The sequence below is a fragment of the Eleginops maclovinus genome, chromosome 5 (assembly GCF_036324505.1).
Source record: "Eleginops maclovinus isolate JMC-PN-2008 ecotype Puerto Natales chromosome 5, JC_Emac_rtc_rv5, whole genome shotgun sequence".
Classification (NCBI taxonomy): Eukaryota; Metazoa; Chordata; class Actinopteri; order Perciformes; family Eleginopidae; genus Eleginops; species Eleginops maclovinus.
The window spans coordinates 2,078,845-2,093,762 of NC_086353.1; the positions used below are offsets into that span (position 1 = coordinate 2,078,845).

Consider the following 14,918-nt stretch of genomic DNA (forward strand, 5'->3'; position numbering starts at 1 on the left):
TAATGTTACGTATCAGTATTCTCTGTATTTGTCTTTGAGGTCAAACAAACGTCTCAAAACACTTTTTCTGCAACATTTTATTTGCAACTTTTATTTTGTAGGCACATTAACACTTTCAGAGGTCAACAGGTTACCTTTAAGTCACCACTATAGACTCCCGGGCTGCGGGTAGTTTGTAGTTTCCTGCAGAAGCTGTTTCCCAAACTGTGATTTAATGACTACACTTCAGTGATTAGAGGATGCACTCTGCTGTTAAAAAGAGAGTTTGATGGTGTTGTGCATCCTGCAGGTGGAGGACTATGAGGAGGAGCCTCTGCTGAGGACGGGCTGTAAGGAATACTTCTGGCTGCTCTGCAAACTCATCGACAACATCCACGTTAAAGACGCCAGCCAGGTGGGACACTGCCTCAGAAATGATGATCATATTGATGTAATATTTGTGTAGCATTGCTGTGTCGTGTCATTGAGCTGCTGCTAGTGTTGGTCTGTTTGAACTCACAGAAGGTCTCTCCCTCTCTGTCGCTGGCCGCCCCGCTGCAGACGACGCTGCTCGACCTGGACGCTCTCGCCCGACACCTCGCCGACTGCATCCGGAGGTCAGAGTCTGTGCACTGAAAACAGGAGATGCATATGTGTCGTATAACTGTTAATGCATGAAAATGAACCCCACTGTAGCGCTGAAATACATTTGGAAATGAACTCGCACTAAAACTGCTGCTGAGGCACCGGAAAGCGAATCTTACCAGGGGATAATTATCCAAAGTCGAGGCATGAACGTTGTTTTTTGCATTTTTTGTCTATGCATTCGAATAATCCATCAAACAATGAGTTCTCCTGTGTTTTCCCTGCTAATCCCAACATCACCTGTGTCCAATTTATACAACTTTCCCCTGGTCAAAACCATCCAGTGTCCAAAACCGCCTTCAAAATAAAAGCATAAAGAATAAATGTAACTTAAATAATTACACTAAATAAAGATTAATTTAATAGGAACAAAAACAGCTAGAAAATAAATGTTTGATTAGTAAATAAAATAGACCATGACCGTGTTGTTGGTCTCTCCTGCAGCCGTGAGATCCTGGACCAGCAGGATGGGATGATCGAGGACGACGGGCTGACCGGCCTCCTGCGACTCGCCACCAGCGTCCTCAAACACAAGCCTCCCTTCAAGTTCTCCCGCGAGGGTCAGGAGTTCCTGCGCGACGTGCACAACCTCCTCTTCCTCCTGCCCAGCCTGGCCGACCGCGCTCAGCCCAAATGTAAGTCCCACGCCGCCCGGGCCGCCGCCTACGACCTGCTGGTGGAGACGGTGAAGGGATCTGTGGAAAACTACCGGCTGCTGCACAACTGGGTCATGTCCCAGCACATGCAAGGTGAGGACACTGCCTACTCATCTTGTTATTTCTAAAGTTTGTTACCGGGTAGATTTGAGGGGATTTAGGAGGGTTTAACTTGTCTTAAAATGGGTTGAACAGCTTGCAAAATGTAACTCACTTTAGATGTGGAAGCTTGCTGTTCAGATAGAAATGTCTCTGTGATTGTCAGACAGAAGTTATTGAAGATTTAAAGAGGTGCATGAACTCTCCGTGTTAGTGAGGCGTTCTTAAAGATCCTCCCCTTCCTGCTCAGCGTAGTATGTTTTCTGTTATTTTTATTTCGTCCGGCTTTGTTTTATTTCTAAAAATACACTGCCCGGCCAAAAAAAAGGTCACCAGCCTGTGGGGGGCAGGGCTATGATCTGGGGTTGCTGCAGTTGGTCTGGTCTAGCTTCAGCAATGTGCCCAAAGAATGAGGTCAGCTGATTCCCTGAACATACAGAATGACCAGGTTATTCCATCCATGGAGTTCTTCTTCCCTGATGGCACGGGCATGTTCCAAGAGGACAATGCCAGGATCCATCGGGCTCAAATTGTGAAAGAGTGGTTCAGGGAGCATGAGACATCGTTCTCAGACATGGATTGGCCCCCACAGAGTCCAGACCTGAACCCGGTTGAGAATCTTTGGGATGTGCTGGAGAAGACTTTGCGCAGTTGTTCGAATCTCCCGTCATCAGTACGAGATCTAAGAAAAATGAAAGACTGAAATAAATGTTGAGACGTTGCAGAAGCTCGTGGAAACGATGCCACAGCGACTGCGTGCCGTGATCAAAGCTAAAGGCGGTCCAACGGATATTAGAGTGTGACCTTTTTTTTGGCCGGGCAGTGTACAGTATATTAAGCTTTTTTTTTTTTACCTTTTTCCACAAAACACACATACGCGGGTAGATATTTCCTCGTAAACAAATCATTACTGTCAAAAGATTGATATTTTTAGGACATTTCAGACACTACGGCATTTCAAAGTGCGTTACCTAAACTACATATACAAGTATATCTATATATACAAAACATATATATAATAATCTGCACGCTACACTCTGTGTCAGAAGTCCTCCGGGACGATGATCTGGCTCAATTTGAGTTTTGCTAAAGTGAATCCAGTATGTTTCTGGTAGCCATGGTTCCTCTGGTGGGATTAATGCTGGAGACTCTGGGACAGCCTCAGTGAACTACACAGTAAATGTGCCTAAAAACTACAACAGAAAGCTAAAAAAATGTCTGATAGTTCATAGAAATATTGATTAATGTACATTTCATTGTTGTTTGCGAGACATCATCATCAAACAAACAGTCTACATGCCCCTCATTGTTGTGTTATTGTTCCTCCAGCCTCTCACGCTCCGTACAAGTGGGACTACTGGCCCCACGACGACGTTCGGGCCGAGTGCCGCTTCGTGGGTCTGACTAACCTCGGGGCAACGTGCTACCTGGCCTCCACCATCCAGCAGCTCTACATGATCCCTGAGGCCCGGCAGGCCGTGTTCACAGCCAAGGTCAGTGCGCTTCAGGACGAACTGAGGGCAGGAAAACATCATTCAGATTACAAAGACAGTGTGGATTCTTATTGTGTGTGTGTGTGTGTTTGTGCGTGTGCAGTACGCTGAGGATATCAAACACAAGACCACGCTGCTGGAGCTGCAGAAGATGTTCACATATCTCATGGTGAGTTTATACATCAAACTGCCCTTAAGATCCTCCTGTACTTTGGATTTTGATATTAACTCTACAGAGAGCAGAGAAAAAAGGAACCGTAAATGTGGAAAACGTGCACAGCTGCTCTCGATTCAAGTGCTTTATTGTCTTTAAGAAGGACTCAAACAGAAGGTTGAAGGAGTAGCTCATCCTCAGACCATATCAATTATAAAAAGTACCACCTTTTAGCAGAAAGACGCACGTTTACAAGCACGCTACACTCTGTGTCAGAAGTCCTCCGGGACGATGATCTGGCTCAATTTGAGTTTTGCTAAAGTGAATCCAGTGTGTTTCTGTGAGACATGGTTCCTGTGGTGGGATTAATGCTGGAGACTCTGGGACAGCCTCAGTGAACTAAATCAAGGTTATACAACTAGTGTGTTTCCTCTCCTGATGATGACCTGTCTATGATTACTTGATGAATTGATAATGACAGTAAGCTTCAGTTTCAGCCCTGATATCAGAATGTCATTAGAGTGAAAATTGAGTAGTACTTTGTTGATCCCAAATTGGGAAATTTTGTTTTGAATGCCTCTGTTGTGTCTGACGCTCTGCAGACAGCTTGAACAACACGACTCAAACCTTCCCTTAACTTTTTTCCTCCTCCTCCTCCTCCGTCTGCAGGAGAGCGAGAGGAAGGCGTACAACCCTCGCCCGTTCTGTAAAACCTACACGATGGACAAGCAGCCGCTGAACACCGGGGAGCAGAAGGACATGACGGAGTTCTTCACCGACCTCATCACCAAGATCGAGGAGATGTCCCAGGAGCTGGTAAACACACACACACTTTCACACACACATTAGACCAATAACTCCTGGTCACACCCACAGTGAGAGGGAGCAGAGACCCTGATGCCTTGTTAAGACTAAACCCTGTTCATCATACATCTGATACATCCTAAAATCTATAAACGCAATCAAACATGTAGAAACGTACCTGCCTGCACGCTACACTCTGTGTCAGAAGTCCTCCGGGACGATGATCTGGCTCAATTTGAGCTTTGCTAAAGTGAATCCAGTGTGTTTCTGGGAGCCATTGTTCCTCTGGTGGGATTAATGCTGGAGACTCTGGGACAGCCTCACACTATCGCTGGGCTCATTTAAGCACATGTGCAAATAAAACACACTGTAGAAGCCCTTCAATCAGCCTACAAAGTATCTACTTTGCATAACTGTGTTTACGTATTTACCATCTTGAAGTTTGGCTTAAAAATGGGAATCGTTTCATTTGGTTCTTCACAGAAAAACACGGTGAAGACTCTGTTTGGAGGCGTCATCACCAACAATGTGGTCTCTCTGGTGAGTTTGAGAAGATTCATCTGATTTTAAATTAATATATTTAACTTCTCGAGTTCTTGAATATTCTGAGCTTCATAAAAAATGTACTTATTATTTTATTTGTTTGCATTTTTATTCTCGTCTCTGTTTTAATTACCCTTGAAATATTTCTGATCAAAGAATTGTCAGATCTGATGTTCAGTTTAGGGTATAATCTTCATTTGTTTTGAATGCATTTTCCACATATATTGCAGCGGTTAAAGTTTTATATTTCAAGGGTTTGAAAGTGAACCTAGTGCTGAATTATTTATTCAGTTTTGGACGGTTTTAGTGATTTTTCATGCTTTGTTTTTCCCTGCAGGACTGCGACCACGTCAGTCAGACTGCAGAGGAGTTTTACACTGTCAGATGTCAAGTGGCGGACATGAAGAACATCTACGTGAGTTTATAAATCAGTATCAGATGGGGCTGCAATCTAACTAATGAAATTGCACGTAATAATCTACGTAAATACAAAAGCGATTCCCTAAGTTAAGGTTTTAATGCAGGACCTTTATTTGTAGTGGAGTATTCTCCACGGTCTGAATACTTTTTCTTATCAAGTCTTTTGACATTCATAATATTATTTCTTTCTGCTGTTTTATTCCTCCAGGAATCTCTGGATGAAGTGACGATAAAGGACACTCTTGAAGGCGACAACATGTACACCTGCTCCCAGTGCGGCAAGAAGGTCCGCGCTGAGAAAAGGTCTGTGGACTCGTCTCGATTAAACTAACATGTGAAGCGTCCTGACGCCTGTTTCTGGGATGATGGGGTGTTCAGGGTAGATGATGATACCCTGCTACTCAATAGATCCTTATGAACTGCTTTAGATTTGATGTTTTCATGTCATGTCTCTCCTGCATGACTTGGTCCCGCCCTCTTACTGACCTCGACCAATTAACAGAGGTCCTACTAACTGATAACTGAAACAACCAATCAAACAAAAGAGCAGAAACTAAAAACTGTTCTCAATAGCACTTTAACCGCCTTTCTGAATTATTTTCCACAAAAAACATACTGCAAACCAACTTATTTTAATACCTTTTTTCCTACAAGTTTCAAAATAAAATGCAATATTGCAAACGGATATATTTTCACAGCTTCATCTGTAATGTATCTCACTCCGTACTTCGTCTCTTTCCTCAGGGCGTGTTTCAAGAAGCTGCCCCGGATCCTGAGCTTCAACACCATGAGATACACCTTCAACATGGTGACGATGATGAAGGAGAAGGTCAACACACACTTCTCCTTCCCGCTGCGCCTCGACATGACGCCCTACACCGAGGACTTCCTCATGGGCAAAGGAGAGCGCAAAGAGGGTTCGTCCAAACCTCACAACCACTTGGACAGTGGAGGACTTGCAGTACATTTCTGATGTAGGCATACTGCATGAGATCCTGAGCGTTGTCTGACACGTGTTGCAGGTTTTCGGGAAGAGGGAGAGGCAAAGGTCACGGAGAGCTACGAGTACGACCTCATCGGCGTCACGGTTCACACGGGCACGGCAGACGGCGGCCATTACTACAGCTTCATCAGAGACATCGTCAACCCGCACGCCTACAAGAACAACAAGTGGTGAGCAGGGCTGTGACAATAACACACACACACACACACACACACACACACACACACACACACACACACACACACACACACACACACACACACACACACACACACACACACACACACACACACACAAAAGTGGAAATATTTTAGGTTTTTCTGAGTGAGACATCACTTTTCTGCACCGTGTTTCTAAAACCTTCACGCTCAGATATGAAGGTGGATTTAAAACCGAGTCTTCTCTCAGGTACCTGTTCAACGATGCCGAGGTGAAGCCCTTCGACTCGGCCCAGCTGGCCTCTGAGTGCTTCGGTGGAGAGATGACGGTACGGGCTGCAGTAAAACAAATACACAGACAAACATTTGATTCTCTTCTGGATTTCACTGACACGACTTTTATCTTTCAGACTAAAACCTACGACTCCGTCACCGACAAGTTCATGGATTTCTCTTTTGAGAAGGTGAGGGTGTTTAAAGTCTGCCTCTGTTTGTCATTTTGCTCCAGAAGGTGGTAGTAATCTGTAATGTATCTCGCAGACGCACAGTGCCTACATGCTCTTCTATAAGCGGGTGGAGCTGGAGGAGGAGAACGGGAAGGACTTTAGCTTTGACGTCTCTCCGGACCTGCTGGAGGTACCGTGCTTTCACTGTTCATACACTTTAAATGAAGGTCCATAAATGAATGGTGACGTCTAACCTCTAACGTCTGCCTCTTGCAGTGGATCTGGCACGACAACATGCAGTTCCTCCAGGATAAAAACATATTTGAGCACACGTACTTTGGGTCGGTATAAAGAGTTATTTTGAAAGATTGACACCTCTCCCCCCCCCCCCCCCCCCCCCCTCTTCCACATTATATTTATTCTCTGTTCTCCTGCAGTTTCATGTGGCAGCTCTGCAGCAGCATCCCCAGCACCTTACCCGACCCTAAAGCCGTCTCCCTCATGACCGCTAAGGTGAGAAATAATACAGGATTATGATTTTAGTTTTGACCTCTTATGTCACTTTTCCTTTTCAGAATGAATCGTCATCGCCACAACGTTTTATGTAGTTTGTGTCTTTTCTAACATAGTAAATGCTTTTCCAGGCTTTATGTCATTATGAACTTCAGTTTTGTGTAATTTTTTACATTTTACTGTACAAATGATTTCAAAAAATGAACTCTACTTCTTAAAATGTGTATTATTGCTGCCTGGAAGATGTATATTTCTGTATATCACTTTTTTATCGACATTTTGACAATAATCTAAGACACTGTGCTTGTTTCTGATTTTGCTGCAATAGTACGGAGAGTAAATTCTGCTGTCAGAGACTTTTTCTATTTGCATTTCTTTACTTTAAATGTTCTTTTCTTCACAGCTCAGCACATCATTCGTCCTCGAGACTTTCATCCACTCTAAGGAGAAGGTAAAGCACTCTCACCTCGTTGTAGGACATTTATTTTCCTTCTCGTGAGAGTGGAGATGAACTGACTGATGTGTTTCCGTCCCGCTCTGTGTCCTCCAGCCCACCATGCTGCAGTGGATCGAACTCCTGACCAAACAGTTCAACAACAGCCAGGCCGCCTGCGAGGTCAGACACCGGCTCTAACCGTTATTTATTCTCAGTATTATAGCGTGGTGGTCCTCCTTTATTTACTGTATTTAACTCCTCTGTGTCTCAGTGGTTTTTGGATCGGATGGCTGATGATAACTGGTGGCCGATGCAGATCCTCATAAAGTGCCCCAATCAGATCGTCCGACAGGTGAGTTATTCTTCTGATACGACTTTATTTGAAGCTAAGGATGGACAAAATGTTAGGATATGATGTGTCTTGGATCTTAGTGTTGTAGGGGGCGTCTTCTCTGGGTTTTAAAGGTTGCATTACAGTAAATTCATGTTGTTTTCTCATTAGACACGACACTGTTCCAGCTCCTCTCGCTACCTCCTTAGCTAGAAATAGATGGATATATAACGTCCGAACAATATTTCATCAGGTTTCATATCCTTTAACCTCTCCTCATGTCACACACTCCTCTGCCTCTCTCCTCCAGATGTTCCAGAGGTTGTGTATCCACGTCATCCAGAGGCTGCGTCCCGTTCACGCTCACCTCTACCTGCAGCCCGGCATGGAGGACGGGTATGTCGCACGTGACTGGTTGTTGTTGTTGATCCGGCAGAAAATAGGAATCTGCTTGGTGCTTTGATTTCGATTCTTCTTAAAAAAAAAAGACATTTGTTGACTTCCTTTCCCTTCAAGTGTTCATTTATTTTATTTTACCTCCATTTAATACATTTCAGTTTGAAACCCAACCTTATGAATAAGAAGCCAATATTTACACGTGTTATAGCCTCTTGTTTCCTGTCCAAAGCAGTGAATGAAATGCATTACATTTGGAACATTTCTCCAAATATGATCCATCAGATTAAATAATAATGATAAAATAAACATTTATATAAACGTAAGACATCAAGATCAGGAGCCGTGTGTCCCTCAGTGTCTCCGTCCCTCTGGACTCTGAGAAAGATCTACGTCTCCACATCACAGACACGGAAAACACTTTGCACATATTTAGACATTCGTCCATGCCTCACCTACACGCTCGCTCTGTTCTCCCCGTGTCTCAGCTCCGACGACATGGACGGGCCGGTGGAGGACATCGGGAGCCGGTCCTGCGTGACTCGCTTCGTGAAGACGCTGCTGTCCATCATGGAGCACGGGGTGAAGCCGCACAGCAAACACCTGACGGAGTACTTCGCCTTCCTCTACGAGTTTGCCAAGATGGGAGAAGAGGAGGTGGGTCTCTCCTTCCGAACTGAAGGATGATCAGTTTAAATTAATGTTATTTTATTTACCAAATGCATCGTCACATCCACAGGCACAACAACAAACAACAAACAACAAACAAACAAACAACCGTTTCTTTTATTTGAAGTGAAACTATCCGGTCACCATGTTGCTTTGTTGTCTGAAGTTCTGATGACTTGTCTTCTCCTGATGTCTGTTCTGTTTCTGCAGAGTCAGTTCCTGTTGTCTCTTCAAGCCATTTCCATCATGGTGCATTTCTACATGGGAACCAAAGGCCCTGAGAATGTGAGTTTAACATTTAATTCATATTTCACAACAAACTAGATTTTTTTAAACGCAGTATTTGAGTGGATGTTTATCCCAGCGGTACTTTGCTTTTATTCTTGGTGTCTCTTTTTTCATTATTATTATTAATAGTGCAATAATTAAGCCTTAAGCCCTCCTGTCGAGTGTTCTTCCCCCCATAATGACCGTCTCGCTGCACATTATCCCGCTTATTACCCGGCCAGATACTAAACAAACTAACGACTTGACTCCTGATATTAATTGAAATGATATTTTTGACTCAAAAACCATCGTATTTCTGCGGCTAAGAAAAAAAAACCTCCTCTCCATGGCGCGCCAACGGCTGGAACTGCGACAACAACAACTTTACGGCAGCACTGATCGAGGTTTTCTGTAACTGTTCAAGTCTGTTCACAGTTTCTGATCCACTAACAAGTCCTTAAACGCTGCAGAGCCCAGCCCGTGTTCCTGTTGACTTCCTGTCAGTCTTCTTCTGGGGTTTTATCTGAACCTCTTTCTCTTTTGATCCTCCTTATCTACGGTCATTACAGTGCTTGCAGCGGTCTGTACTACTGTACTAACAACGTGTCACATGAATTGACCAATCAGAACCGAGTATTGATCTAAGCTGTGTAATAATGATCGTTGGTAGACGGGGTATCCTTAACATGTACTTTAGTAAAAGTATCAAACCACTCGATGGACGATTACATTAAAATCTGGTTCTGCAGAGTAGCTTCAGTGTGGTGGAGTAAAAAGGGATATACACTCCTCTGATTGAAGTAGAATAGAAGTATAACGTAATATAAAATGAGTCAAAGACTACATGCATGTTACGTGATGATGAGTAGAGTGTTCTCCCTCAGCCTCAGGTGGAGGTGCTGTCGGAGGAGGAGGGGGAGGAGGAGGACGAAGAGGAAGACATCCTGTCTCTGGCCGAGGAGAAGTACCGCCCTGCTGCTCTGGAGAAGATGATCGCCCTCATCGCTCTGCTGGTGGAGCAGTCGCGCTCAGAGAGGTACGAGGGCAGGATGACGATGGAGCAAAAGTCTAGATAATATCTGAAACGCATTTTGTGGAGTTGTGTTCTTTTATTTTCCCAAATTCTTCCAACAACAGCTGACATAAATGGACTTTAAACCAGTTGTAATCCACATTTCTACCTTACAGTTTTTATTGATGAAGTATGTCTTCTTTACCTTTTTTAAGAGAGGTGGAGCCTTTTGTGGATAATTTCTCAGACACTACAGTCCTGTCTCTGAATATGAAGAATAGCGGTATCCTGGACTAATTCAACTTTTGGGACTGGATTAATAATTGTTTTACTAGAAAGTCTAGCCACTAGCTAATACAGTTTATAAATGATGAACTGAACGAACCTGAGAACCCAAAGGGATGAGGACTGGAGCTTCAGCCTCTCGTCTCTCTCCTCCGCAGACACCTGACTCTGTCTCAGAGCGACATGGCGGCGCTGACCGGAGGGAAAGGCTTCCCATTCCTCTTCCAGCACATCAGAGACGGCATCAACATCCGGCAGACCTGCAACCTCATCTTCAGCCTCTGTCGCTATAACAACCGCCTCGCCGAGCACGTATGTTCAACACACACACACACACACACACACACACACACAGACACACACACACACACACACACACACACACACACACACACACACAGACCTTTTATTTAACCTCCTCCCGGTTGATGTGATCTCTCTGCAGATTGTGTCCATGCTCTTCACCTCCATCGCTAAGCTGACTCCTGAGGTAAGCAGAACACACACGGCTGTATCTGCAGCTCTGAAAACAGAAACACATGTTCCTGTGGAGCTCTAACTACTCTTTGGAATCTCGAGTCCCCTTCCCTCCTGCAGTTCTTCCCTCCGGTGTTGATGTGCTCAATATGACCCTTGATTATCGAAGGTATAACATGTAGCTCCTCTTTCCTCCGTCAGGCTGCCAACCCGTTCTTCAAGCTGCTGACGATGCTGATGGAGTTTGCAGGCGGACCTCCGGGGATGCCCTCCTTCGCCTCCTACATCCTGCAGAGGATCTGGGAGGTAACTCACACTTACTGAACATTTTTCAAAGTGTATTAACTGTCTTTTAATGCTGTAACATACATGAACCATTAGTGATCAACTTTAGTCAAGTGTGTTTAATAAGTTTTTATTTGAGTAACTTCCAATCTTCCAAAAAGTTCTTGGATTTTATTCTTTACCCACAATACCCAGATAAAAGGAACAGAATATAAACTCTAAAGTTGCCTTTCTGAAGGAGCGTTTCATCCACAAAAAGACTCTTTGTTTATCTATTGTTCTAAATAGTACCGGACATTATTGACATTTCCAAAGTGTTTAAAAAGCTGTTCAACTCGAGTTCAGAATGAATGAATTGAATCTAAGTTAAACATCACTCACGTAGCAAAGATTTCTTCACAGGTCAGGTAGATCAGTCCCACACTGATCTGTTTTATTGTGTGTCTTCATGTTTGTTTTTCTGTTCCTCCGTCAGGTGATCGAGTACAACCCGTCCCAGTGTCTGGACTGGTTGGCGGTTCAGACTCCCAGGAACAAACTGGCTCACAGCTGGGTTCTGCAGAACATGGAGAACTGGGTGGAGCGTTTCCTGCTGGCTCACAACTATCCCCGAGTCCGCACATGTGAGAACCTCAGCTCTCTGCAGTTTATCTGACTCTGATTTAAGTTTGTGTCATTCAGGGTCTCTGGGTAATGTGTGGCCGTTAAAGAGCCAACATCTGCATCATCTGGTATAAATATAATATAAAGCATAAATATTCATTTTGTTTCCTGCAAAGGCGTTGGTGCAGATATTCAGTTTATTTCATTATATTTCATCTTCCTTCCTTCTTTATTTCTGAAGTGTATGTAAATGTTGTACTTTATTTTATTACGAGACATTTTGAATAAGCTTATGTTAATATAAATATTTAGATATATTTTATTATTTATTTAATTGCACATGTTAACTTTAGATGTTTATAGAAATATTTCTATTTCATTTCATTATTGCACATTTTTACTGAAGTTCTAATATTTATTTTTATATTTTTATTTCATTTTCACTCCTTTTTTCTTATGTTTATTATTATTATTATTATTATTTATGTTTATTATTATTAATTATTATTATTTATGTTTATTATTATTTATTATTATTTATGTGTTTATTATTATTTTTTATTATTATTATTTATGTTTATTATTTATGTGTATTATTATTATTATTTATGTTTATTATTATTATTATTATTATTTGTGTTTATTATTATTATTGTGTTTATTATTATTTATTATTTATGTTTATTATTATTATTATTTATGTTTATTATTATTATTATTGTGTTTATTATTATTTATTATTATTATTTATGTTTATTATTATTATTATTATTATTTATGTTTATTATTATTATTATTTATTATTATTTATGTTTATTATTATTATTATTATTTATTATTATTATTATTATTGATGTTTATTATTGTTATTATTTATATTTATTATTATTATTATTATTGATGTTTAAATGGAACAACCTTCCAGAGATCAAATCCCCCGGTATAAAATAGTAGTGACTGATTCTGATTACGTCCTTGACCATATCTCTATAATATGATAAAAGTGAAACCTTATCCTGTGACTAACTGAAGCGGTGTCTCGTCCTGCAGCGGCGGCGTACCTCCTGGTCTCCCTGATCCCCAGCAACTCTTTCCGGCAGATGTTTCGATCGACGCGCTCGCTGCACCTGCCGACCCGCGAGCTGCCGCTGTCGCCCGACACCACGGTGGTGCTGCACCAGGTCTACAACCTGCTGCTGGGGCTGCTGGGACGCGCCAAGCTGTACGTGGACGCCAGCGTGCACGGCACCACGAAGCTGGTGCAGTACTTCAGCTTCATGACCTACTGCCTCATCTCCAAAACGGAGAAGCTCATGTTCTCCGGATACTTCATGGACCTCTGGAACCTCTTCCAGGTACACCCAGATATCCCTCAATGTGGTCTGAACGAGGAAAGCTTGCTCTGCTTATTCATTATAGACTTCTTTGTTAATACAAATGTACTAATATAATTTATTTTATTGCACATTCCTTCCTGTTTTCTTATGTTTGATCATTTTAACTTCTTAAAATACAACGGGTTTCTTTTGTTTTTGATGAAATGTTTTGCTGAACTTCTTATTTTCAAATCTATATTTTGATGTAATCTTTTTAAATGCATATATTTACTTCTGTTCGTCTATTTGTTTTCATTTTTATGGCTCTTTTCTTTCATATTAATACAAATATTTGTATTTAATTAATCTTTATGTTTGTATGAATTTATCTTTTTGTATGGTATTTTATCTTTTGATTGAACGTTGTTACTTCCTATGTTCTTTTATTCAGCTGCCAGATAAAAAAGCTTCTGCTTCTGGTTCCCGTTCTTCTGGAATCAGTACTTTCTGATCTGAAATGTCCTCACATTACTTTTCCGTCTCCAGCCCAAGCTGTCTGAGCCGGCCATCGCCACCAACCACAACAAGCAGGCGCTGCTGTCCTTCTGGTACAACATGTGCGTGGACTGTCCGGAGAACGTGCGTCTGGTGGTGCAGAACCCGGTGGTGACCAAGAACATCGCCTTCAACTACATCCTGGCCGACCACGACGACCAGGAGGTGGTGCTGTTCAACCGCGGCATGCTGCCCGCCTACTACGGCATCCTGCGCATGTGCTGCGAGCAGTCGCCCGCCTTCACCCGCCAGCTGGCCTCGCACCAGAACATCCAGTGGGCCTTCAAGAACCTGACGCCGCACGCCAGCCAGTACCCCGGCGTGAGTGCAGCGGCTGATCTCAGATCTGTGTTAGCGGGAGATAGTTTTTGCATCTGATCCGGGGGGCGTCTGTAACTCGGGGGATAATCAGGGGGTCAGCAGTCTGATCCCACCTCCTCACAGCATGTTGTCCTTGGGCAAAACATATTCCGCTTTTTAGTCTGCTATAGACTTTAGGGAGTTTTATAGCAGACTGACGTACCAGCACCCAGAGGAACACAGAATAAACAGAACCTTTAAAAATATACAAATTACTTATTTTAAAACTCATTTTGGAGATGTTTTATTCCATGTACAGATTTCTTTTTATTCTTAATGAAAATGAGAGCACTCATTTTCAAAGTTGACTCTGAGCAACTGTTTTATTTCTCACTAAAGCTGGTTCATGCCACTTCTTGGTATTTAGTTTTAAGGCAGAGAACATGACTGGAAATATCGAATAAAGGCAAAATAAAAATAATATCTGTCTACAAGCACATACTGCAGAACAACTCAATCAAATAAGACTTTTAAATGTTACTAGAAAGCATTTACACTTTTCTAGTAAACTGTAAATAACCAAAGGGATGTAAAGGAACATTTTGACAATGTTGTCTTCTTTTGACCTCCAGGGCCACCGTAGAAATGAATGTTTTCTCCCAGGGATTTGATTTGAAAGACCCAATATGTTAAAGATGATAAACCAGCCTGTGCCCCCCCCCACCCCTCCCCCACCCCCTGCAGGCGGTGGAGGAGCTGTTCAACCTGATGCAGCTGTTCGTGGCGCAGCGAGCCGACATGAGAGAGGAGGAGCTGGAGGACGTGAAGCAGTTCAAGAAAACCACCATCAGCTGCTACCTGCGCTGCCTGGACGGACGCTCCTGCTGGACCACACTCATCAGGTATACACACACACACACACTCACACACACACTCACACACACACACACACACACACACACACACACACACACACACACACACACACACACACACACACACAGTCTCCTCTGCGAGCTACACTCTGTGTCAGCAGTCCTCCGGGACGATGATCTGATTCAATTTTTAGGTTC

The 14,918-nt window shown here is 42.8% G+C and overlaps 1 protein-coding gene across 6 annotated transcripts in view; it reads left to right on the forward strand.

Annotated features, from left to right (window-relative positions):
* The window catches only part of usp34 (ubiquitin specific peptidase 34), a 51,261-nt gene that overhangs the window by 30,320 nt on the left and 6,023 nt on the right, over positions 1-14,918 (forward strand). For 4 of the 6 annotated variants that reach the window (XM_063883870.1, XM_063883871.1, XM_063883872.1 and 1 more), the window contains exons 38-67: positions 290-394; positions 502-596; positions 1,069-1,373; positions 2,709-2,872; positions 2,976-3,041; positions 3,696-3,842; positions 4,314-4,370; positions 4,711-4,788; positions 5,002-5,096; positions 5,538-5,710; positions 5,816-5,966; positions 6,205-6,283; positions 6,365-6,418; positions 6,495-6,590; positions 6,677-6,741; positions 6,838-6,913; positions 7,317-7,364; positions 7,464-7,529; positions 7,621-7,701; positions 7,991-8,076; positions 8,565-8,733; positions 8,956-9,030; positions 9,897-10,048; positions 10,468-10,621; positions 10,755-10,799; positions 10,988-11,092; positions 11,547-11,694; positions 12,725-13,029; positions 13,537-13,866; positions 14,590-14,747. In XM_063883870.1, coding sequence (XP_063739940.1) covers positions 290-394; positions 502-596; positions 1,069-1,373; positions 2,709-2,872; positions 2,976-3,041; positions 3,696-3,842; positions 4,314-4,370; positions 4,711-4,788; positions 5,002-5,096; positions 5,538-5,710; positions 5,816-5,966; positions 6,205-6,283; positions 6,365-6,418; positions 6,495-6,590; positions 6,677-6,741; positions 6,838-6,913; positions 7,317-7,364; positions 7,464-7,529; positions 7,621-7,701; positions 7,991-8,076; positions 8,565-8,733; positions 8,956-9,030; positions 9,897-10,048; positions 10,468-10,621; positions 10,755-10,799; positions 10,988-11,092; positions 11,547-11,694; positions 12,725-13,029; positions 13,537-13,866; positions 14,590-14,747 — 3,728 coding nt within the window. The remainder of the gene's footprint in view (positions 1-289; positions 395-501; positions 597-1,068; positions 1,374-2,708; positions 2,873-2,975; positions 3,042-3,695; positions 3,843-4,313; positions 4,371-4,710; positions 4,789-5,001; positions 5,097-5,537; positions 5,711-5,815; positions 5,967-6,204; positions 6,284-6,364; positions 6,419-6,494; positions 6,591-6,676; positions 6,742-6,837; positions 6,914-7,316; positions 7,365-7,463; positions 7,530-7,620; positions 7,702-7,990; positions 8,077-8,564; positions 8,734-8,955; positions 9,031-9,896; positions 10,049-10,467; positions 10,622-10,754; positions 10,800-10,987; positions 11,093-11,546; positions 11,695-12,724; positions 13,030-13,536; positions 13,867-14,589; positions 14,748-14,918) is intronic. The other 2 variants (XM_063883874.1, XM_063883875.1) reach the window with 1 other exon arrangement.